At 39.7% G+C, this 25766-nt stretch overlaps 1 protein-coding gene and 1 non-coding gene across 2 annotated transcripts in view; one reads left to right on the top strand and one right to left on the bottom strand.

Annotated features, from left to right (window-relative positions):
• The first annotated feature begins 3247 nt into the window (after positions 1-3247).
• LOC103185541 (cilia- and flagella-associated protein 44) overlaps positions 3248-25766 on the top strand; it is a 53491-nt gene continuing 30972 nt past the window's right edge. Inside the window, exons 1-15 of the mRNA XM_042334621.1 lie at positions 3248-3299; positions 4512-4646; positions 5458-5610; positions 8283-8447; positions 10296-10427; positions 13206-13341; positions 14653-14815; positions 15343-15445; positions 16249-16465; positions 17171-17285; positions 18193-18357; positions 19238-19390; positions 20140-20187; positions 22272-22371; positions 23626-23720. Of these exons, the coding sequence (XP_042190555.1) occupies positions 3275-3299; positions 4512-4646; positions 5458-5610; positions 8283-8447; positions 10296-10427; positions 13206-13341; positions 14653-14815; positions 15343-15445; positions 16249-16465; positions 17171-17285; positions 18193-18357; positions 19238-19390; positions 20140-20187; positions 22272-22371; positions 23626-23720 (1905 nt within the window). The 5' untranslated portion in view covers positions 3248-3274. The remainder of the gene's footprint in view (positions 3300-4511; positions 4647-5457; positions 5611-8282; positions 8448-10295; positions 10428-13205; positions 13342-14652; positions 14816-15342; positions 15446-16248; positions 16466-17170; positions 17286-18192; positions 18358-19237; positions 19391-20139; positions 20188-22271; positions 22372-23625; positions 23721-25766) is intronic.
• Positions 14422-14493, bottom strand: trnat-agu. Its single transcript has one exon. It is a non-coding gene; the product is annotated as a tRNA-Thr (tRNA).

The following is a 25766-nucleotide window of genomic DNA, read 5'->3' on the forward strand; positions in this document are numbered from 1 at the left end:
AGATAAAGATGGAATAGGAGGAATATTGTTCTTTTCCAGAAGATACCACTAAGTGGTACAAGGAGAAACAACTTGAAGATAGGGAAAGAATGTCTGGGAAAAGTGCAGTGAGTAGGAAAGAAGACATGAGAATAAAAGAGATAGAACACAGATGGCTGGCGAAAAAGCGTATCAAAAGCGGTAGCCAAAATGAGCCACTGAGGAGAGGAAGGGGACGAACCTCTAAGGAGAGGAAGAAGAGCACCTCTGAGCGAAGAGAAAGAAAGGGGACAAGTCCAGCTCTTGCCAGAGTGGACCGCAAAGAGAACAAGTCCAGCTTTCGCCGGAGTGGACCGCAAAGAGACAACGTACCAAGACAATCCAGATACATTTGCAGCCAGAAGCAAGCCAGAGACGGTGAATACCTCCTGTGCCAGACCAAGAACTACGTCACGACTTCCAGCCTGCTCGGTAGTGTCTCTCCTACTTACTAAAACACGCACCCAACATACAAAACAGATAAGATATTATTTAGGCACATCTCATATATCACATAATGTTTTTCTTTTATGTTTAGAATTTTAGTATTGCGTGTATCTTGTTGAGATAGTGTTTTAGTAGTCATTTAAGCACGACGAGTAATGATATTGCGTAGGGTGTAATGTGATGCTTATGCTTGTGTTTGTTTTATAATTGCTAATAAAACGTTTTAATGATATCCTTGGTGTAGTTTCTGACAAACACTTGAACCCAGTTTCACAGGGGAGACGGTGATTGAGGGAAGAGGGTGGGGGAATAGAGTGATTGAGGGGAGAGTGTGGGAGAAGAAACAAGAGAGAAAGCACGAAAGGGGGAGAGAGAAATAGTGAGTGGTAGCACAAAGAGAGAGGGGGGAAGTGAATGGCAACATTTCATGGTTCTCAAACAACATGGGAGCTTGGGGGGAGAGAAACAATGAGTGAGAGCACCGAAAGAACGGGGACGTGTATGTATGGGTTAAACCTGGTACAGAAACCTTGCCTTAATGTCACTAGCCAGTTCAGTACTTGTGAATTTGCTATGTGTTTGTCATATAAAATACGACTTGTACATAACTTTACATAAGTTGTATCATAGATCATAGATTTTTAATCTGAAGCGTCTTGATTTTTATTTTGGACACCACATTGAGAGTTTTTTTGTTAGATAGCTCTTTCCTAGCATTGATCTGCCTTTGGAAGACCAAAAATTGAATATGAGTGATTAGAAGAATTTGAGGTGATCTTGTAGAAACCTATACGATTCTTAAGGGTCTTGACAAGGTAGATAGTGTGAGACTGTTTCCCCTGGTTGGAGAATCTAAAACTAGGGGTCATAATCTCAGGATTAATATAGGGGTCATAGTCTCAGGATCAGCCCTTTAGAACTGAGTTAAGAAAACATTTCTTCACTCAGAGGGTAATGAATTTATGGAATTCTTTACCTCAGAAGTTTGTGGATGCTCAGTCATTGAATATATTCAAGACTGAGATTGATAAGATTTTTAAAGGGGTTAAGGGAAATGGGGATAGGGCGGGTAAATGGAATTAAGTTAGAAGATTAGCCATGATCTTATTAAATGGTGGGCAGGCTCGAGGGGCTGAATGGCCTACTCCTGCTTCTATTTCTTATGTTCTTATGATTGGCCCAGTAACCTTGCTTATTCTTTTACCGACAACAACAATTGACATTCGTATGGTGCTCTTCACGCAAGATTGCATCTCAGAGTGGAATAGTCCAGCTGGGAAGTGACAAAGGCATAGACAAAGGTTTCGGCTGCTTTTGTTGTGAGTTGTGAGGTACGGATAGAGGCGGGCAATGTGATGGAGGTGGAAATAGCGGTCCTGGTCAGGGAACGGATGTGAGATAGAAAGAAAAGCTGGGGATCGAACCTGGTGCCTAGGTGGCGCACAGATTCGGTGAGTCTGATGTAGAGCCCGGGGAGGTTGAGGAGTTCAGACTCACACGAGAGAAGACATTGACGGGAGCCGATGACTATGGCTTCCATCTTGCCAACATTCAGTTGTAGGAAATTTGGACTCATCCAGGCCTTGACATTCGTCAAACAAGCTGACGGGACATCAGCGGACTGGGAATCGCAGCTGGAGGAGGAGAAATAGATTTGGGTGTCATCCACATACATGTGGAAGTTGACCCAAAGTCTGCGGATGACATCACTGAGAGGGAGCATGTAGATAAAGAAAAGATGGGGGCCAAGGATAGAGCCTTGGGATACCCCGAAAGTGACCAGGCAGGGGCGAGAGGAGAAACCGTATGCCGAGATGTATTGTTGGTGAGCAAGAATTAGCAAGCAAGAATTAGCCAAGTAGGACTCAAACCTTGCGAGTGTGATCCCGCTAAGGTGGATGAGGGAGGAGAGGAAATGGAGGAGGATGGTGTGATCGACTGTGTTGAATGCGGTGAAGAGGTCGAGGAGAACGAGGAGGCAGAAGCCCAGGTCACAGAGAGAGAGGACGTCATTTGTTACTTTGGAAGCATTGTTAATATGTTATCTTAATAAAATGCCATACATAGACTTTGAGTCAGTGCAACCCATGAAAACGTAACAAATACTGTGCTCACAGGATAAAAGTGGCTGTGTTTCTTCCTCTGGTGCAGGAAATCAGGTGATGTTCCTGCTTCACATGCTATCTCCTCAGTGAAGGAACAACAGTCCCTGAATTTGCTGCTTAACTGTAAAGCAGTACTGTGCACAGTAATTTCCCACCTTCCGGGTGGGAAAGGCTAAGGGAACTTTGGTTCGACTCCCGACGATGCTTCATGGCTGGTTGTGCCCGGCTTAACCGGCTGCCATTGTAGAGTGAAACCCTTGTACTGAATACAATGAAGTACATCTAACACAATTATGCATCATTCTTCCACGTCTTCTAGTGCAGTGTATAGAGAGAGAAAGGCGGGGGGGGGGGTAACAGGACTTTATGGACACCCTGTGTAGAGGATATTATAAAAGGGGAGGGGGTAAACACCCCAGCTTTACCCCCAACTACCCCAGTTGCAGGATACACAATAGAGCCTGGTTCACAAGAGTCCTTTTTCCCCACATAATAGTGTGGCTTCAACTCAATGAATGAAATCTGAAATAAGGGACAAAACTGCACCCATCTCATTGACTGAAAGGCGAGGCACTGAGGTGGAGCTCAGTCAGGCAGTGTCGGGGTGAGACTACAACTCCCAGGGTGCAGCGCGGGTCACAGCTGCCAGGAGGCCCCGCTGCCCACAATCCACCGCGCGGGTGCTTAGCAACCGCCGATACAAAATGGAGTCCGCGGAACAGGACGAGGGTATGAACGCTTTAAAATAAACCCTCATTTCGGAGCGTGTCTGTCCGGGGCGTAACTTTTAAGCGAATTATTTAACGTGTACTTTTAAGTCTGCTGGTGGTGCGGTCAGCTCGGTGGTGTGTGTGAGAGAGAGAGAGAGAGAGAGAGGTGCGCCAGCTGGCGGAGCTGGTGTCTGTTTAGCTGTGATTCAGGGTGGGACAGCTTTCACCCCCCAAACACACCCTGTATGTATGTCATCGTTCGCATTGCCCCAAGTCGAGCTGCTCCCGGGGCGCAGTGCCTCCCCCCCCCCCCCCCCCTCTTTTATATGCTGGTTACAACATACGAGGAAATAATGACATGAATCAGTCATCGATTTCAATGGCAACCTGTGGATTCCAGGGCACTCACTGCTGATGCCCAGCCCAGCCCAGCCCAGCCTGCCTCATCAGCACCACCTGGGAGGGTAGATCAGTCACCGGGGGGCAGGGAATCTTCCCACTCAGCTCCTGTTAACCCCGTAAGCCAAAGCCCAAACGGTGGGGGGTGGTCCTAGTTGGGCAAGCCGCAGGAAAGCTGGTTTTAGCTGGATAGACCCTAACACGCACTCCGGGGTCCCCAAGACTTGGCACTTGCAAATCTGTGCCTAATACCTCTGGAAATAGGAAAGTCGGATGCGTCCCTCCAGGGAGAGAGTGCACATTCCATTCCAGCCACAGGAAATTTTCAAGTGCAGGAGACATGTGGAATTCTAAGTTTGGTTTGGATACTCTTAAGCATAGTGATGGGTTCCATGAGTATCAGACACCAAACTGACTAAAAAAACGCGGATTATTCAGACTTTTTATTTCCTTCCTGTAGGATACCTCAAGGATCATGCCTCTGCTGCTTAGAGAGTGTGCTCCTAAATCACGTCCTTGATTTCTTCCTTAGATTCTGTCAATTTTAAGCATTTATATCCTGGATTGACTTCTCAAATGTATTTGACTCAGATTCCTCCCCTCACCTTTCCCTAATGATAAACATCTCAAATTTCTTTTTGGGGCTGGTGTTGAATCGTCTTTGTCTTCTCTCCTTTTATGATAGATGTCTCAGATTCTCCCCTAAATCCTCAAGCATGTAATTTTCAGATTCCTGCATCTCACTTGGTTTTGGTGTCCTTCCCCAATGAATCTACTTCTGGTTTCTTTCATTATTTCTTGTTGGAGTATATTTTTCTCTGATTTATTACAGCTGAGAAAGAGGGAACTCAGGAATCAGAGGAAACAGATGTTACTGAAACAAATGTGGAACTTGATAAGCCAACCATTTCAGTTGGAGATGATGAAGAATCCAAACAAGAAGGCTTTGTGGAAGAAAAGCAAGAAAGTAAAGACAAATGAAAACAGCACACACTTCTTTTATTTGTTTAAGACTTTATAAGTAAACAACAACTTTAAAGCAACTAGAAATAATCTATAGTGCACTTTACTGACACAAATTTCTGCATTCTGCTAAAAATATAAGAATGTACAGTAATGTAGAAATAGGAGGAAGCCATTTAGCTCATCAAGCCAGTTTCACTAAACTCTTTTGAACTGGTTCCTGGAGGTATTTCCTAACATTTATGCTTAAATTCCCAATATGAGATTGTGTAGTTGGTTGATCAAAAACAACAAGGGAGTATTCCATTGTTCTTACCCAACCAAGGTTAGAATATGCTGTGCGTTTTTTTTTTCTAATTTCTTCGAAAGTCTGACAAATGTATATTTGCTATACGTTTGTAAAATGTGTCAAACTTTCAAAGAAATTAGAAAAAAGCAGCACATTCTAACTGTTTGGGCGGGGGCGGGGCACTGGGTTTTAGACTACAAAAGTGTTTTCAGGCAAATCAGTTTGTCTCAAAGTGATTCACACACCTGACTGAGCGAATGAACGGGTGGTGGGGGGGAGGAAGTCAGTTGAAGAGGTGGTTGAAAATATAGGTCCTGAGGCAGATTTTGTCTGTCAGTGCTTCTCAAATTTTCTTCCTTGTTTCACTGTCCCCCTTTTTTGGACTAGGTTCCATGGTGTACAGTTTGTTAGTTTGCAGCAATTTGTTGCTATTCAACTTCTAAAACTTCCATCTCATTGATGTCATACTCCTGGATCTCAAATGTCATGTGATACTTTAGGTAATGTTTTGATTTATGTATTATAGCTGAGAGTGAGGAAATTCAAGAACCAGGTGCTGAGTTAGAAGCTGCTGATGTTGACCGAAATGTTACAGAAACAAGTGAGAATTTGGATGACGCAACTGTTTCCGTTGTAGAGGATGAAAGCTCTGTTGGAGCATCTGTGATAGAAACTGAAGGTAAACACTTATTGAAACAACACACATTTTGGCTTTATTATTTGAATACGTTTACAACCTAGCTGAAAATTATTGCTTCTGTTTTTACTGTATTAAGTGGAGTCCTGTAGCTTAGTGGTTGGAGCACTCACCTTACAAGTGAGAGGGTTTAATTCCCAGGCAGGGCGAAACGTTGGGCAAGCTTCCTTACTCCACACACACACCTCTGTTTACCTAGCAGTAAGTAGGGACCCAGTTGTTAGTCGATTGCCGGATTTCTTTTCCGGGGGTAATAATTTCTTCAAATAAATAAAAATAATAATAATTTGGCCACTCAATCCACGACTGTTTGTGGGACACTGCTGTGCCCAATTGGCTGTCGAGTTTCGCCCACAAAATATACAGTCAATTCACTGTACAGTATATTCTGTGATGTGCTTTGGGACGTCTCGAAGATGTGATAAGGTGTTATATAAAATGTAAGGATTACTATTATTATTGGTAAGATCATATGATCAGAAAAGATTTTTACAGTCCTTCAGAATAGTTCCAAACTTAAAAAAGTGCACAAACGTACTTAAATGTTGCTACAGTTAAATTTGCATAATGTTAAGTCGCCTGTTGTTATAATCCACATAATATTATACTGGGGGCCGGTCCCAGCTGTGCTTGGTATGTTTGTACACATTTGCTTATTTTTACAGCCATATAAAGTTACAATTCATCTAATGTTTTGCAAATTTGTGATTCCGATTAACAAAAGATTGATTAATGTTATACCAGAGTGATCTGGAGCATTGCTCCAGCACCTGAAATCTGGATTGAAGAGTCAGATCCAATGGGAACCCAGGGCAGGTTGATGGAAGGCGGATAGTCCCAACAACACAACTTGCATTTTTATACCACCCTTAATGTCAGACGGCGTCTTGGAGTGCTTAAGAGTGACGGAGTCCGATGCTGAGCCAAGGGATAGGCAAGGTGACTGTAGACACAGACGAAGAGGAAGGTCGTCAAGCTTGACCTGAAAATAGAGAGAGAGGGATCAAGATGAAGGGATTGAGGGAGAGAGTTCCACAGCGTCGGTGTGTAGCAGCTGCAGGCATGGCTACAGATGGTGGGGCGGAGGATCACCGCAGCTACAAGGAGGAGACCGGAACCAGTTCAGTTCAGGCAGTGGGTAGTAGTGTAGGGAGAGAGCAGGTTGGAGAGATTGGGGGGTGCCAGGGAGTGAAGGGATTTAAATACAAGGATCTTGAAATCCATTCTGTGACCGGGAGCCAATGGAGTTTGACAAGGACCTGACTAATGGAGGTACGGAGTTTAGGGTGGAGTTTAGTTTAGTCCAATGAGGTTGTTACAGTACAGTATTTTAGCAAACGTATAGTGGCTGTTATTTTTGTGATTCAATTTCGAAGATAAAACAGTAAAAAAACTGATTTGATTAAAAAAATAAACTTATTACAGTGAAATTAAAGTAAAATATTGATTTGTTTTTATCTTTTTCTTCTCTCCTTGAAATTTTAAATACTTTTAGAACAGTCATGTAATGTTATAATTTTTTCCGGTCTTGACAGAGAATAACATTATGCAGAATTGACTGTATTCATATTATTGTAATTATATAATTTCCAAGTAAATAACTGCAGGTAATGTTGAATTATCACCTTTCTAAAACCTTTCTTGGAGCCTATAAAAGTTAATATTTCACCTTTATGTTTGCAGTTCTCTTGGACCCCCGCCAAATTCTTTTTAAATGCCTTTGAATTCCTTCCACTTCTTTGTTTCTCATTGTTTAATGCTTTGAGATGTTCTTTTACTTTAATTTGATTCCATTCATGCTAGTTGTTCATGTTATTGTTTTATGTAGTCTGGCATACTTTTTGAAGTACCTATGTAGAATATACAAATATCTTTATAGAATTTTTTATTCAAACTATACTGTTCAAATGATTTTGGATTTGTCAGATTATGGGTATTCATAGAAAAATAATCATTTTATATGGCCTATAAATGTGGAATATTTAGTTGACTTAATTGGTTATTGAAGACAGAAATGTATCCATAGCATGCTGTGTTTGAACAGATTTGTTTGGGTTAACTAGGTGTCTTGACACATGTGAAAATCCATTACTATGCTTAAGAGTTTCCAAACCTGTTCGAGCGTTTCATATATGTATGTTACCTAAACTTGAAAAATTCCCTGTGTATGGACTGCATGCTGTCTCCCTGGAGATGCAATGAGTATTGACTTGATTATGACATTTCATTGCCAACATAGTCAGCCCAGCCCCAAGGAGGCCCCATTTATTTTTTATTCAAACTATACTGTTTATATCTCCAAGGGAATAATCACTAGTTGGCCATTTGACACCCAGCAAAGCAGGTTGGAGCTCTCACTAGGTGGACAACCAGTATTAAGAATTTCCTATCTGGTGAGCAGTACAGTTCAGCCTGAAATGCATTAGAATATTGCCATCATCCTCTTGCTTACATCTCAAAAACATATCCCTACCCATTAAGTAACAGTTCCATCCATTGTAGCTATGGAGATTGAGCAGCAGCTGCTTACCTCTATGCATACCAATCAAGGCAGATACCAAGTATACACATGTGTTCACAAACTTGGACTCACAATCTTACAGTATATTCATGATTAAAAATCTAAAATGGCTTCTGATTTTTGTTTGGCACAGTAACAAATAAAAACGAACAGCCCCTGTCTGGCGAGGACACTGTGTCAAAGGATGAATCTGGTAATGCCCCAAAAGAAGATGAAAAGAACTTAGAAAGTGACATTCAAAGTCCAAATGAAGAGACTGCAGAATCAGTTGTAGGAGTAACCGAAGAGCAGCAAGAAGGTAAAGGTTTATGAAAATCTCATGCTGCTGTTTTCTTTATTACTTCTTATTCTATATCTGATTTCATAATTTGCAAGAGTTGGTTATGGTATGCCATGTTTAATTCTTTAAATTTAAGTTGGCATGGTAGAAGCTTATTTAAGTAAAATTATTTTGCTCACATTACTCATAAATATATAACATGTATCTAATTTTTAATCCATTTTATTTGCTAAAGCATTTCAAACATATTCTTTTACATGAAAAGCTCAATATAAATGCTAGTTGTTGTAATAATAATAATAATAATCCTTGCATTTGATATAGCGCTTTTCACGTCAGGAGGACGTCCCAAAGCGCTTCACAGAACATACTGTAAAGTGAATTGACTGTATATTTGTGGGCGAACGCGGCAGCCAATTGCGCACAGCAATGTCCCACAAACAGTCGTAGATTGAAAATTACCAATTTATTATTGTTTTGTTTTTTTGGAGGGATTATTATTAGGCGTGTGGAGTAAGGAAACTTGCCCAAGGTTTCGCCCTGTCTGGGATTGAACTCAGGTCTCTCACTTGCAAAGCGAGTGCTCTAACCACTGAGCTACAGGACTCCACGAGTATATCATTATGTCATTCTTACTTTTTGATCCTAGTACAGTATAAAGTGCCTTAAAAGGTTGCCTGGATTGGTCAGGAAATTGAGGTCTGATATGAGTCCAATTGGTTGTCACATAATTAATAAGTTATTTTAATTGATTCTCGATTATTGTAGAGCTGCTGTAATTTCCTCTGTACACATTTGTTCCTACATGGTTTACAAATATAACAATAAGAGGGTGGTTAGAAAAGTTACAGAATTTAAAGGGGGTTAAAAAAAGATGAACAAGTTATAGTGAACATTAAAATTAAAATAGGTGACAATTTCCTGGAAGGCTTTAGCAGGGAAGAAACATGTATGGTTTGAGACACGACCAATTTTCATTACCCCAGCAATTGCTGAGTTCACCTTCAAAATACAGTCACTACACTTTGCAATAAAATCCTGTGATACACTTTGAGACGTCCTCCCCACAGATCCAAGGTTGTGCAGGTACAAAGAAGTATTGATTCACACATGAAGGAAATGAACAACTGTAACAAATTGCCAGATGGTTGAGACCAGAACATTGGTTAATTTAAGAAACAGTTTAGTGTTGCAAAGAACGTTGCTTGGAATCGTAGAAATTGACTGCATAGAAAAAAGTCATTTGGCCCATCAAATGGCCCAAGACTACAGTGGCTCTCAGGACAAGCTGTATTTTCAATCCCACTACCCTCCTCGGTTTCCATGCTCCTTCAAGACAACAGAATCTGCAATATCATCTCAGTATTTACTGTATGTACTTAGAACTTCATTTTTTGTTCTAATCTCCCCATTTAATTTCTTTGATTCTCTGATTCTATAAATGTCTCCATAAAATGGTATAACATTGGGCAAGTTTCCCTACTCCACAAACCTATGTTTACCTAGCAGTAAGTAGGAACTTGGTTGTTAGTCGATTGCCATATCGCTTTTCCAGGGGTAATAATCTCTTCAAAAATATAACAATAATAATCTGGTCACTCAATCCTTGACTGTTCGTAAGACACTGATGTGTGCAATTGGCTATCGCGTTTCGCCCATAAAATATGCAGTCATTTCAATTTATAGTATATTCTGTGAAGCACTTTGAGACGTCTCAAAGACTTGATAAAGCACTATATCCAGTGCAAGTATTATTATTATAAATAAGTCTAGAAGTATTTTGATTCAGTGGAAATGTAAAAATATTTAAGAGTACAATATGCTAAATATTTGATTTACTGAATTTTTTATATGGTACAATAATAGGCAAAGCAGAAAATAACCTACAGGACAACAAATCAGATTCAGAAAGTGATGAATCAAGCAATCCATTCAGTAAAGATAATGATGAAGATGAGCAAACTCATCTTGAAGAAGCAAAAGAAGCAACGAAACAAGGTAAATGCTTATACATAGAAAACATTACTTTATACATATAGAGATATTTTGTTCTTGTTCTACTTAATGTACCTTTGTAAGATTACATTGCTGTACACCATACTTCTATACTGCAAAATAGGTTGTATTCAGTTATTCAAGTGTGGGTATTTCTTCTTTCTACTTTTTGGGTGTCAGCCAGTGTCTGCAGAAACCCATCACCATGCTTTAGAATAACCACCCAAACTGAGAGTTCCATGTGGTAAATTCCACCTATACATGGAAATTCTCAAGAGCATGAAATACGCGAGAGCCTTGACACCATCTTCCTGCCCACAGCTCAGACACACGTTCTTTCCCATTAAGTGATGGTTCCTCTAGTTGAAGGTGTGGAGCTTGAGAGTCAGCTGCTTATCTTTCTGCAAACAAATCAAGGTAGATTCCAAGCCCTGGATGTATGAATGCGTGTTCACAAAATCGGCATTGAAGTAACGCCTTCCAGCAGCTATTGCCCCAGACCACAGCAGTTTTCTCATCAGGAACATCTGATGAACATCTACTTTCAGAGTCGGGGTAGGACATTTGCAGGACAGCTTGTGGTGTGCCAGCCACCTTGATATTCTTGAGGTCCAAGTTCATTGCCACACTCCAGGCTTACTTAGTACCAGCTGCATAATCCAGGTCCTCAGATGCGAGGCTTTGCAACAGATATGTCCTCCTTGAAGCCGACTCCACCTCCAGGGTGTCCAGAGACAGGGTAAGCGTAGGCCAGAGACTCCTCCTTGCAGTCATTTCTTATATTTACCACAACTGCACCTCAATTCTTTACCCTGGACTTTGCAAATGAGCCAGAGGAAGCCTCTCCACTGGATCCCTAGGAGCTCGGATCCATAAAGAAGGACCGCTTGCACACAGTTCTTATATTCCCCAAGCTTGACCTGCATTGGGAACTTGCTGGCCTTGAAGAGAAATGAGCACGACCAGAGTCCCTTCTACCTCTTTTCTGCACGTTCGTTCAGGACAGTGTCCAAGCAAACATTGGTGTCCACCACAATCCCAGGTACCAATAAGAATCAGCAATTGGGACTGATGCTCTGTGTCAATCTTCCATTCAATACCCTCAGTGTCCTCCTTTGAGCCTTGCAGAGTCATGATTCCACACTGGGGGCATCCACCCTCATGTCCCAATGGGTGGCCCAGTGTTTAAAATGGTGAGTGCAGCGGATAAGGTCCCCAGGTGCGTCCACAAGCAGAAGCACCGCAATCCAGTCAGAAAAACATGGAACAGATGTACCAAGTCTGTTCCCCTCCATGGCATTTCAACAGGTCATTAATGAATACATTGAATAGGGTGACAATGGGCAGCTTTGCCTTACCCTCTCTCTTTCAAGAGGGATAGGTTAAGTGAGTCCACTGTCAACCTTTAAATTTACAGGTTAGAATATGCATTCCAGATAAAATCCAAGATTTGCCATATATTCCTATGGCTTCCAGTTTCATCATGAAGGCTTCTTGAAGCATTAAGATTGAAAGCCTTGAAGAAGTCAATGAATGTAATTCAGGTGGGTTTCCTCGACATTCTGCGATCTTATAGAAAGTCACAACCTGTCCCACAAATTCCTTGGGAGAATGGAAGCCAGTTTACTCCTTCCTGATCAGGCCATGAGCTTCCAATAATAATAATAATCCTTGCATTTGATCTAGCGCTTTATCACGTGCTTGACAGGATATACTTTTAAGTGTAGTGACTGTATATTTTGTGGGCAAAACGTGGCATCCAATTGTGCACAGCTTTGCATCTGACACACATGCGATGACTACCCAAAGCACCACCTTGAGAGCCACTGAACTGAAATCAGTGTGATCTCTCTGTAGCTTGCCGTCTCACTAGCATAGCCCTCCTTATGGAACAATACCACAATTCCACTCTGGAATACTGTCGGAGTGCATGCCTCAGAGAGAGTCCCGTTGACCAGTGCTAGGAGGACAGCTCCAAGGTGAGTTGGAGTTTCTTGGTTTGGAACTAATATCCCCATCATTTTCCATTGGCCACCCTCCTCCCACAGAGCAGTTTTTAGGAACTTAGTATTAATACCGTCCACACCGGCTGCCTTGCCATTAGAGTCCGTCTCCTCCCAATGGTCATAAAGGTTTTCAATCTGCTCCACACCTCCCGCCAGATCTTACAACCTGCATGTAGATGGATCTCTGCTGCAGCCTATTGTGTTAGACACCAACTCTGCATAATGCTCCTTCCAGCTTCCAAGGATACCCTCATTGGTCTGCTGAGGACCCTGGATTTATCCAATCCTGGCATGAACACAGAGGGACCCTTCCAGCTATGACCAACGACAGAATTCAGCCAGTTGAAGAAGGATTTGGCATTATTTTTTGTAGTTGCGTCCCTCATGGAGTGATGCAACCCATTGATCCTGCTTCATCTGTCCAATAACTTACCTGGCTTCATGCTGTGTTTGGTTATAAGTTGCCTTTGCTGCAATTTTAGCTTGCTGCAAAGAAGCTTCTAAAACCGCTTTAAAAGACATCTGCTTTTGCCTAATACCTCTCTTTCCCTTCCCTCTTCCTACTTGTTTCATATACCTTTAGGAGCAGCCCGGTAGTGAACAGGATGTCCTTTAAAACATCTTGACTCTTCCCTCGTATACAATATATAAGACTGGCCTTCCTCAGACAAATGTTTTCTTCATTGTCAGTAGGCAGCATAAAGTGTCTGCGTTTGTCAGAACAATATCATTATTTAAGAATCATTAAATCCAAGAACATTCCCTTTAATTGCAGCTGCTCAGATTAAAAAACTAAAAAAGGAAGTGAAAAAAATTATCCCAGAGGATTTCTACTACGATTATGAGGATCTATACTCAAAGCCATATATCTCGCCAGACTCTGAAATCTCACCAAACATATTAACATTATTGTATCCTTTATCAAAAGCAAAACGTATGAATATGTGCTACTCAGCCAGAACTATACATAAATATGATATATCTTTTTGTGTACTACTATCCGATCAACTGTTTCTGCTAAAGTCACAATGCATAAGTATCATTTTATTGAGTAATTGTCTAATCTCTTATTCCTGCATTTCAAATAACGTTAAATTCCAATGCAAAACTGCTTATAATAGTAATATTTGCATTTAATAAAGCAAAAGAAAAGAATGGAAAAGTAAGAAATGCAGCCCAAAACGTAAATGCATTCATAATTGTAACATCCTCAAGTTACAGGGTACTGTGAGTTATTGGCAACAAAGAAGCTGCAATATTGTTTTACAGCCTATCAATTACTGTATATAATTTTATTCCTCATTTTATGTCTTTCACAAATATACCCCCAAAATACCCAAGTTGTTAATATGGAAAAATCCAAGAACATTCCCTCCTATGTGCAGGTTTGTTGTGTTGAGTAATACTTTAACCTCTCAGCGCTTCCTGACCATTTCCTGCAACTGCATCCAATTTGGAAAGGGGGTTACCAGGAGATCAAAGTCTGGCCTCAATCTTCAAAAGATGTATCTATTTTGATTTTCAAAAATATCCCTCAGGCTCTTTATACTCTTTCCATGCTATTTTACCATTTTGAATAGTTTAATTTCTAATGAATGAAGCATATCCTATCTGCTTGTTTGGACTGATGTTAACAATAGTTTGATGAAGAGCAGAGAGTTCTGCCAATATTCCTCAATCATCCAAATTCACCAAAAAAGTGCAGATTCATTAGTTGTTCATCTTATTACGGTATGTCAGACATTATGAATACATAATAATAATAATCCTTGCATTTGATATAGCGCTTTTCACGTCTTATAGACATCTCAAAGCGCTTCACAGAATATACTGTAAAGTGAATTGACTGCATGTTAGATGGGCGAAACTTGGCAGCCAATTGCGCACACTAGTGTCCCACAAACGGTCATGGACTGAAGTGACCAATTTATTATTGTTTTTTTTGAGGAATTATTATTAAGCGTGTGGTGTAAGGAAACTTGCCCAAGGTTTCGCCCTGCCAGGAATCAAACCCAGGTCTCTCGCTTACTAAGCAAGTGCTCTAACCACTGAGCTACAGGACTCCACAGAGTAATTGCCGCATTTATCTAAATAACAACAATCACTGCACTTCAAAAATAACTCATATCATATATGTTGGTGATTTTTAATAATATTCCATTCTGTTATTTAGCATGAAGCATTTTATAAATTCAGCTTTCCTTGACCATTTTTGATTCCAGCTTTTCTTTTGGTTATGATTGCACAAGGCGAGTGAATTTACAGCTTCTAGATGAACAAACTATAATGTACGTAGCTGGTAACCTGGTGGTTTTAGTGAATATTAAGACCAAAGAGCACAAGTACGTTCGAAGCAGCAGTGGAGGAGGAATTGGCATTGTAACGGTACAATAAGTTTTTTTTTCCTCTCAAACCATTGCATATGGTAAGCACTTTGTAGGAACCAGTAATTTTTTATTTTAACTATTTGATCTGTACTGCATTTGAAAAAAGTAGAGCTTTACTAAATAGTTATGTACTTAGAATCTTGTGATTACTCGTAGCTTTCTAAAATACTCTGAAATTCTACTCGTGTTTCAGAAGATAGCAAGTAGCAAGCACCTGCATGTTAAGTAGGGATAAACAGGATTTATCCATAAAATAAATCTCTGCGATATTGGATTTGCTCAATAGCACTGCAGTAACTATGATAGTGAAGGACAGTGACATTATGGAAGATAGTCAGGAGGAACATCACAGCACCTTCAAGCAAAGGGTTATTCACTCCATGGATCGATCACTCAGTCTGAGAGTAATCGAGAAAAAAATGAAAGTTGTGGTCGTCAGCATACTGAAGAATTATTTTTTAAAAAACAAGGTATGCAGCGAAACAGATGTGATTAAATTTCTTATTTCCTTCTTCACCATTGTAGGTTCATCCAAGCAGAATGTATTTTGCAATAGGTGAGAAAGGTCTGAAGCCTAATATTATCATCTACGAGTACCCCACACTGCTTCCATACAGAGTGCTGCGAGGTAAGTTTCCTCGGTCAATTTAACGACTGGCCACTTGGGGATCATACTCCAAAACAAGTTGAGAAACAATAGTTTTGTTAACTAGAGCTCCTTTAGAAAGAGAGATTGAGAGAAAAACAAAGAATATCAAATAGAGAGAATTGGAAAGAGTATGAGGGAGACAGAGACAGTCAGAGAAAACGTCACTGTGTGTGGGAAGAGAAAAGGACTGGCTTTCTCTGGGGAGACCTGTTAGAGAAAGATAGAAAAAGAAATAGGGCTGGTAATTTAATATCTACACAGTTTTCATAAACACAACAGAGATGATCCCAATTAGTCAGATATCAAGTTACTCTAGTGTACGAGTTTTATTTCTGCCTTAAAGTGTGTGTGATGAACTTCCAATGTCATGACCTTCAAATTGTAATTTGTGGACTTACATATTACAGAATTGTGTGTACCTTAGCAACTAATTCACAACATGATGTGACAGTTGTCACAACTGATCCTTCTCCTTACTGATTTAATGATGCACCCTGCACTTTGTAATCATATCTGTTCATTTGAGTATCAGTATTTATTTCCTTACTCTTCTTGGGCATTAACTTGTTTTGTGATTCATTAGCTCACACTCTAAATATTTGTAAATCTCCTTGAATATTATCTTTTTTGTTCAGAATGTCTATTTATTTAGAAAAGGACTGTTTTTTTCGGTATATAATTATCAAATCGTAGCAACTTTTATAGGTGATTTGACCTAACCTTATTTCTGACAAACAAATCAACTCTAAGAAATGATCTCTTTGTATCTCTTTCTCTTGCAGAAGGAACTGAACAAGCTTATGCTTTCACTGACTTTAATTTATCTGGGACGCTTCTGGCCAGCATAGGTAGTAACCCGGATTATATGCTAACTATCTGGAACTGGAAACAGGAACAAATAATACTGCGTTCAAAAGCTTTTTCTCAGGATGTTTTTCGGGTCACATTCTCTCCAGAAAATGAAGAACAATTGACTACTTCAGGAACAGGACATATCAAGTATGTGAATAAAATTAAGTTAAATCCAAGATAAATTGTACAACCTATTGTTTGCCCATAACCATAATTTAAATTATTCTTCATTCTGCATCACACTTATAAAGGTGGAGTTGGTCATGGCTAGATAAATTCGGGAAAAAAAACATGGATGCCATTTCCCTTTATGACATTTTCTACATCACCAATTGATTTTGAGTCCTGTGGATTCATGTAATGTCCCAGTTCCTTTGCAGTATAAAGGTCAAGTGTGTGTCACAGCAGAACTTCAGTTTGCCTCCCATCAAAGAAATGACCAGTTTATTTTCTTTAAATTATAGAATCCTCAATGAATCATGCTCCTGCACAGGTCTAAAGAATATCTTATAAGCTGTATATCTTTCTTCATCTTAAGGTGCTTGCATTTGGGTAAGAGTAATTATTCTGTGAAGCATTTAGAGACGTCTCGAAGACATGATAAGGTGTTATATCAAATGCATGGATTATTATTATTAAATTAGGAAGATTAGAGTTAATAAATCAGAGTTGAAAATATTTTCTTAAATATTCCCTAACTCACAATATCAATAGAGAACTATGGTGCAGTATTGGATCTAAATATTATTCAATAAATATATTTACATACATCTATAAAGCTATAGTATTATTACTTGACCAAAAAAAAGATTTAGATTTGTTGTTATTTCTTTATTTTCTTAACCTACACAGGTTCTGGAAGATGGCTCAGACTTTCACAGGCCTCAAACTGCAAGGTCAGCTTGGTAGATTTGGTAAAACTGCTCTGACAGACATTGAGGGTTATGTTGAACTCCCAGATGGAAAGGTATAGTCAGTTTAATTCTACCCACTGCTGTCAACTAGAAAAATAAAGCTGTTAATGTATTTTAGGAGAAATATATTTGGAAAGTTGTCCACTTTGTATTTTTGTAAATTATTCAATAATTAAATAAAATAATGTGTCTAGAAAAAATGTGAAAGTAAGTGAAGTAGTATGGACTAAGTGACACTTGATTTCATTGATTTTTGATATTGTAGGGTTGTCATCAGTTCCATTCCTTCCTAATTGATGTATAACGCCAAAGAATTATAGAAAGGTTGCAGCACAGGAAGCCATTCAGACCACCATTGAATATTAATTAGAAAGTTGGAACACAGAACTAGGGCATTCAGATCATCGAGTACAGTAGAAACCCATTATAAAGGGATAGTTGGAGTCCATAAAATCCCAGCCCACCTTAAAGCCAGGCACAATCACTGGTCCCCTTCTCTACATTCACTGCATACACCCACAAAGCTCACTAGCTTCTCACACTAAAGAATATCTGATTACAAGGTCATTAGATCAACGCTGATATCATTTCCTGCATGTTGTGCGCAAAATTATGTCAGTGGCAACCAGAAGTCTGCTGGCTGGCATTTTCGTCATACATAGTCATACAAATTGACAGCACTATTTTTTTTNCTCTCACCCATAACCATATCAGGAAAAGAGATACCTATATCTGAGAAGGAGCAGACAAACTCAAGAGAGCTTATGACTTATTAAAACATTCTTGTACTGAGAACAACTGCATTGTAATTAAATATTCAATGTGCAAAATCAAAATGTGGATTTCAAAATTTCACATCCATTGTGGTTGGGTGGTAAAAGTATTTAGCTTGCAGATCTGGTACCTTTATATAGTAATTTTACTCATGTCTAAGGATATCCAGTAATGTTTTTTTTGCAGGTGGTGTCTGGATCTGAATGGGGAAATATGCTGTTGTGGGAAGGTGGTCTTATCAAAATAGAATTGTGCAGAAAGGACCGCAAGCCATGTCATAGTGGATCTATAAATCAGTTTGTATTGGATGAAGGAGAGCTCATTACTATTGGATCAGATGGATGTGTGCGGGTGAGTTATTGTGTTGTAGGCATACATCAAAATAGTTATAACTTCTTTTAATTTTCTGAAGTCAATATTAATAATAAGTCTTCGATTTTGCATAGTGTCTGTAACCTTGAAATGTCTCAAATCAGTTTGCAGGGATTTTTTTGTCATCTGGCTCAGTTTCTCTTCTCCGGAATATATTATCAAATCTATTGAGAAAAGTTGACAAAAATCTGTGTGAACTTCAATTTAAGATCTTGATCAAATGGCATTATAACAGGGAGTTTAAAAAGATTAGCATTACATCCCAAATTGTCAGGGAAAATAGTGCTTTGTAATGAGAGAAAACTGTATTCTTTAAGTATATCTGCTTGTGATATATAATAATCCTTTAATTTGATACTGTGCATTATCACATCGTTGAGACATCTCAAAGCTCTTCATAGGATATACTGTAAAGTGGTGTGACTTTGTGGGAAACACAGCAGCCTATTTGCACACCATAATGTCCAACAAACAATCATGGAGTGAGTGACCAATTTTATTTGGGGGATTGTGGGCCAGCTTATTGGGAAGAACTCCCTTCATAAATGTATATGTGTATTTACTGGAAATATTTTAATAATAATAATAACAATCCTTCCAATTGAAATAGCGCTTTTCACGTCTTCTAGACGTCCCAAAGTGCTTCACAGAATATACTGTAAAGTGAATTGACTGTATATTTGTGGGCAAAATGCGGAAGCGAATTGCGCACAGCAATGTCCCACAAACAGTCGTGGATTGAGTGACCAAATTATTATTTAAATTATTATTTAAATGAGAATATTAGAAATTTCGTGGTGTGCCAATTTGTAAATCTTTTCTATGTGTAGGTAAACTAAATTGTTTCATGTGGTTTTAGGTCTGGGACTTTGAGACCATTGATACAGCAGACACTGCTAATGATGACCATATTTTAGAAATGGAACCAATGAATGAATTGATTGTGGGAAAGAATGTTAATCTCCATTACATGGTGAAGATTAACAATGAAAACTCCTTTTGGTTTGCTCAGGTATTCTTTATTCATGTACTTGTTTATTAGAAATAAATTTCATACATACAGAACAAAACCATGGCACAACAAACATAGTAATTAATTCAACAAGTAAAATAGTGATGTGGAAGGAGAAAGAAACCAAATTCTGGTTGGGTATTTCTTATGAAAGACACTCTTTGTCCATTGCTGGAGATTGGCTACTCCCTACAGCTAAATATCAAAAGCAACTTAGAATAAATAATTCAAAAGATCACAAGAGAGTTTGAATGAAGAAGGTCCTTTGGCCCATATGATCTCATCCTTCCACAATATCCACTCTACGGCCTTCCCATTTCAGCATTGTGAACGCTAAATCAACACACACCCTGAGTTTCTATAAATTTCCTCCTTTACAGTTTCTTTACTATCGATAAAGTACATGTTGCTTCTATTTTTCCTTCCTATATGCCCTTCTTCTCCAGCACTCTGTAAAGAAACATCTGTAGTATTAGGTAGCAAAATTATTAAATTATTGTCCAGTTACAATATTACGTATGTGAACATGTGTCAACAGGTAAAATGTACATATTAAAGCTCATTATTTTCTTGTATAAGCTGAAACGATGCAGACTTTTCAAAGATTTCAAGCCCTGAATTGTATATTATATATTTATTAAAGAAAGCATTTATTAAAAGGTATAAAATAATATCATGGAAGGACATTATTACACTTTATTTTTTAATTAATTCATTCAACTAAAAGATGATATAAACTTTTTTGACAGGATGCCAATGGTGGAATCTGGAAGCTTGATCTCTCTTTTACAAACATTGTAAGTGTGAAAATAAATTTACCATACTGTGGTATCTTCTCTCTTTCTCTATTTCTCTTTATCTGTCTGCCCTGTCTCATTCCACCTATCCCCCGTTCTCTCTCTCTGCTCCTCTCATTCCACTGAAGGAAAAATTATGGAGTTAATCATCAGAAAGGAAATGGAAAATTATGTATATAAAAATAATTTACGAATTGACAGCCAACACAGGTTCAGGCAGGGTACATCTTGTCTGATCAATCTCATAGACTTTTTGAGGAGATGATAGCCCAAATAGACTGGGAAGCCATGTGCTGTTGTATATCTAGACTTCCAAAAGGCATTTGACAAAGAACCACTTGAAAGACTCCTTCACGATCCGTGGACCCTGGATATCAAGGGCAAGACATGGATGGAAATTGGCTGAAGGGAAGGAAGCAGAGGATCTTTGTGAGGAGAACAAAGTCAAAATGGGGAGAGGTACTATGCTGGGCCAGGGATCTATACTGGGACCCTTCCTGTTCCTCGGATATATTAATGACCTGGATTTGCAAACTCAGTGTAAGATAGTTACATTTGCAGACATCAAGTTGGTGGAAACTCTGGAATCAGAAGAGGCAGCATAGATCCTACAAAGAGAACGTGATTGGGTATGCACAGAATAATAATCCTTGTGTGCCAATAACTAGCAAATGAAGTTTAATACTGATAAACGCAAGGCATTATAAATAGGATCCCTACCTCTCTGACCTCCTCACTCCCCAATCCACCACCTGGTGCCTCTGCTGAACTGGCACCAGCCTCCTGCTCGTCCCTTGCCCCCTCTGCCCCACCATTGGAGGTTGTGCTTTCAGCCACTATGCCCTGAAACTCTGGAACACTCTCCCTCAATCCCTCCACCTTGCCCCCTCTCCCATTATTCAAGTCCCGCCTGAAGACCTTCCTCTTCGACTGTGCTTACGTCTATCTCCCCCCCCAGCTCGGAGTCAGGCCCCGCCCCAGTTAAGCGCTCTGAGATGCTACCCTGGGTGGAGGACGCTATATCAGGTGCAAGCTGCTGCTATTGTTGATCCAAGAGTAGGAAACACAAATATTCCATGAATGGGATTGAACTTGTCAAGGGGGAAGCTGAGAGAGATCTAGGCTGTTAGTTGATTCGTCACTCACTATGTCAAAACAATTTGCGTTATTGCTAAATGAGTTGAGTTTAGATCCCCAGACATTATTTTCAGGCTGTAAAGTGCTCTGATAAGACCACACCATGAATACCAGAATTCTAGTCATCACGCTATAAGGTGGTACAAACAAGAGCAACAAGGATGATTCCCAGTGTTATAAGCTATAAGCAATGACTAGACAAGCCAGGATTCTTCAGTCTTGAGAGAAGATGACTCAGAGGGACTTCATGAAGGTGCACAAAATTGTAATTGGGATTGGTAAAGTAAACCCAGATCAATACATTAAGAAGTATCATGACATAGGTTTAGAATGATAAAGGACAACTTCAGGACAGACACCAGGATGTTTTTCTTTATGCAGAGGGTAATCAACGATTGGAACCTATTGCAAGGAAAGGTGGCAGAGGCCAGGACACAAGACTCATTTAAAAAGCAGTTTAATGCAGTAATGGGGGATGATAGGGTGGAGTTCTGGAGAGATGAGATCTTATGGGCCATAGGGCCTTCTTCAGCCAGACCGATCATGTGATGTTGTATCATTTTTCTCCATCTGAAAATCAATATCTCTCTTTCTCTCTCATATTTATACAACCCTGTGTTTCACAGTCCATGTGCAGTTGCTCAACTGTCTATTTCTCATTTGTCTATTAAACTGCTTTCTCTCCCCGTTTTCTCACTTTGATCTCCTTTCTGTCACTGAGATTAAAGCACATTGTGGGGTGGCAGATGTTTACTTTGAACCTGATCCGTCCTTACCTGGGTATTAATGGTAAAGCAATAACATTTTCTATTTCATAGAACATGGATAAAGGCAAAAATGTATATATACCTTTTTAAAAAGTCACTGTACACAATACCTTACCTACAATTAGTTTTTAACAACTATTCAGTAACTTTTATTGACGCAATTTACGTGAATTCTTTTAGACTCAAGATCCCGAGAGTATATTTTCTTTCCACGCCGGCTCGATCCAGGGCATGGATCTTTCACCTCTGACTCATCTTATGGCAACAACTGCTCTTGATCGTAGGTTTTGTTTCTTTTGTTTAAATAAATATTTCATTTTTTGGAATATTTTTTGAAATGCTTGAATTCATTCAACTCTATTTGTATGAAAAGGTGAAGTCTTAATCTTGATCGTTCTAGAATGACGTTTAAATAAATATGAAAATATATTTTCATTGTTAACCAATTTTCAACATAATCCATCTTAAGACTATTTGTATATATACTTAAATAATATAAAGATCAATAATAATTGTCAACTGTATTTCGCAAAAATGCTAACGTCAATGAGTTCAATTACCCAATCAAGCATGGTGAAGTGGTGCTATAAATATTTTAAAAGAAATTCAGGCATGAAAAAATATTTCTTGAAAGCTTCTATGTCATCCCATTGACCATTGAGTTTTCTGGCCATTCTTATTCATTACTTCACTTTCCATATACAAATAAATATTCCACCATTAAATAGGAAACTATTATGTAATGTATCTAAGCCATTTGTAAATGCAAGTGCATTGTGTGTAAACCATGAGTTAATTATAATAATAATAATCCTTACATTTGGTATAGCGCCTTAGAAGTACATGTCAGATGTACATTCCAAAGCCCTTCACAGGATATACTGTAAAGTGTAGTGGTTGTGTGTTTAGTGGGCGAATGCAGCAGCCAATTTGTGCACAGCAATGTCCCACAAACAGCATTGAAGTGAATGCAGGGGGATCGTTGGCCAGGTCACAGGGAGAAGCTTCCTTCTCTTGTTGAATAGTGCCATTGGATCTTTAACGTGCAACTGAACAGGCAGATGGGTTTAACATCTCATCCGAAGGACATCTCATCCGAAATACATGTGTACTGAGTTCAAGATTATTTTTATTACTATTATAAATAAAGGTTAGGCTAATCTTGATTGGAGCTAATAATAATTAAGCTATTATTAGCATAATAATTAGCATAATAATTAGCTAATATAAACAATTATATAGTTGCTAATGTTAGCTATTTAAATTGCTAATATTATTAACAAAAGAATTAGGAACATGGGAACAGGAGTAGGCCATTCAGCCCTTCGAGTCTGTTCCGCCTTTCTATAAGATCAAAATTCCAAGTAAGAATAGATAAGTGAGTTTAATATTGGTAGTGGCAAAATTACAATAATTCTTTTTCAGACGCAGAGTTAGTGATTACTTAGATGAGTATGAACTGATAAAGGTTAGTCAGCATGAAGGTTGGGTATTTCAGACATGGTTTAATTCTTGTATTATTATATAAATTCAGGCACAGTACGAATCTATGACTTTGTGGGAAAGCAAGTACTTACCAGCATAAAGTTTAAACAGGGAGGAACAGCATTAAAATGGGCACCTCTTTCAGTAAGTATATATTCTATATATTGCACATTAGAGAACCTCATTATGAATATGAAAACAGTGCATTTTTCATGTCAGCATACAATCGGCTACAATGCCAACCAAGCCTTACTCTATACTTTTACTGTAGTACCACCCTGTAACAGCCATCTCTTTCTCTGTGTGTGTCTCTGCATTTTCTCTTTACTTTAATCTCACAGTTCTCTTAATTGTCTATGACTTTCTCTTTCTCACTTTTTCCTTGATTCTTGCTCTCTACCTGTCTTTAATAGACATCTGCCTAAATGTATGTCAGCACTTAAAGTGTTAAATTAAATAATACCTTTAAAAAATAATCAAGTTTTATTTAATCAGAATCTTTTAAGGGCAATACTTTACAAGACCCTGGTAAAATTCTTTGCCTACTTGTTCCACTTTATTTCATTGAAACAAATGGACCATTGCTTCCTTACTTGTTGGATTATTAATAATATAGAAACAAATTCTCCATTTTGTTGACCAACATTTTCCTCATCCAAATCTATGTTTAGATAATTCACTTCTTCCATTTTTATTAACCTCTTCTATAATTGCAGTTCTTCTCCCTAAATTGCTTTTCAAGCTTGTCCTTTTGCTCTTCCATTATTTGGGGGTCTAGTATTTTACCAATCAACAACAACAACATAATTACATTTGTATAGCGTCTTTCACGTCAGGAGGGAGTCCCAAGGAGGGGTACAGTTAGTGTTTTAGACCCGAGCTGGGGTCGGGATTGAGGAGGGTGGAGGGTGATTGAAAGCACGATCGATGAGGAGGGTCTTGAGATGGGTCTTGAAGGAGGCAAGGGAGGGGGCAAGGAGGAGGGACTGCGGGATAGAGCTCCAGAGGGCGGGGCCAGAGTAGCAGAAGAGTACCCCGCCAATGGTGGGGTGGGCGAGGCGGGACATGAAGCAGGCTGTAGCCCATTGAGCGGAGGGAGCAGGCAGGATGGTAGGGTGTTAGGAGGTCGCAGAGGTAGGGGGTGAGCAAGGCCATGGAGGCCTATGAAGGTGAGGACCAGGATCTTGAACAGTGTCCTGTGTGCGATGGGATGCCAGTGGAGACGGGCGAGGAGGGGAATGATAGGGTCACGGAGCCTGGTACGGAGAGGACACGGGCTGCGGAGTTCTGAATGATCTGCAGCCAATGGAGGGAAGAGTTGAGTAGTCCGACAAGCAGGGAGTTTGCATAGTCAACCTTCGATGTTATGAATACATGTATCAGGGTATCGGTGGCCTGTGGTGTGAGACAGTGGCGGAGCCGAGTGATATTGCGGAGGTAGGGGAAGGCAGAGCGGGTCACGGCACGAATGTGGGTTAGAAAGGATAGTTGAGGGTCAAACAAGACAGCAAGGTTCTGAACTGTCTTAGTAAAGTGGAGTGTGCATCCATAGATGGTGATGCTATCAGCTCCTGAGGTGTAGAAGCACTGACGGGAGCCAATCATGAGGGCCTCGGTCTTGTTGAGTTCAACTGAAGTTAGCTCTCATTCAGGACTTGATGTCTGACAGACATTCTGTCAGGCCAGCAGTGGTCCTGGAGTCAAGGGTGGAGGCAGAGAAGTACAGTTGGGTATATTCCACAGACGTGCGGAAGTTGACCTCATGTCTGCGGATAATGTCACTAAGTGGGAGCATATAGATATTGAAGTGGAGGGAACCAAGGACAGAGCCCTGAGGAATGCCGCACGAGATGTGCCGCTGAATGCACCTGGCTTAAATCAAACATAACTGTCCATAGGCAAATCTGGCTGGACCTTATCAAATCTTACCACCCCGCCCTCACCTCTGCTAAATCGTTGTTCCACTCCAGAACAATCTTGGAGGCGAAGGACAACCCCAATCCTCTTCTCCATCACCAATTGGCTCCTCCGCCCACCCTGTCACGCCATTCTCATCTCAAATGCCAACTGTGAAGCGATGCTGGACTTCCTTGAATCCAAAGTTGAGGGGATCCGCTCACTGCCTCTGCCATTCCGTCTCTTATACCCTCCCCATCTCCCCCTCTCACCCCAGCCCCTACACATCCCTCC

Source organism: Callorhinchus milii, unplaced genomic scaffold (genome assembly GCF_018977255.1).
Source record: "Callorhinchus milii isolate IMCB2004 unplaced genomic scaffold, IMCB_Cmil_1.0 Scaffold4, whole genome shotgun sequence".
Lineage (NCBI taxonomy): Eukaryota > Metazoa > Chordata > Chondrichthyes > Chimaeriformes > Callorhinchidae > Callorhinchus > Callorhinchus milii.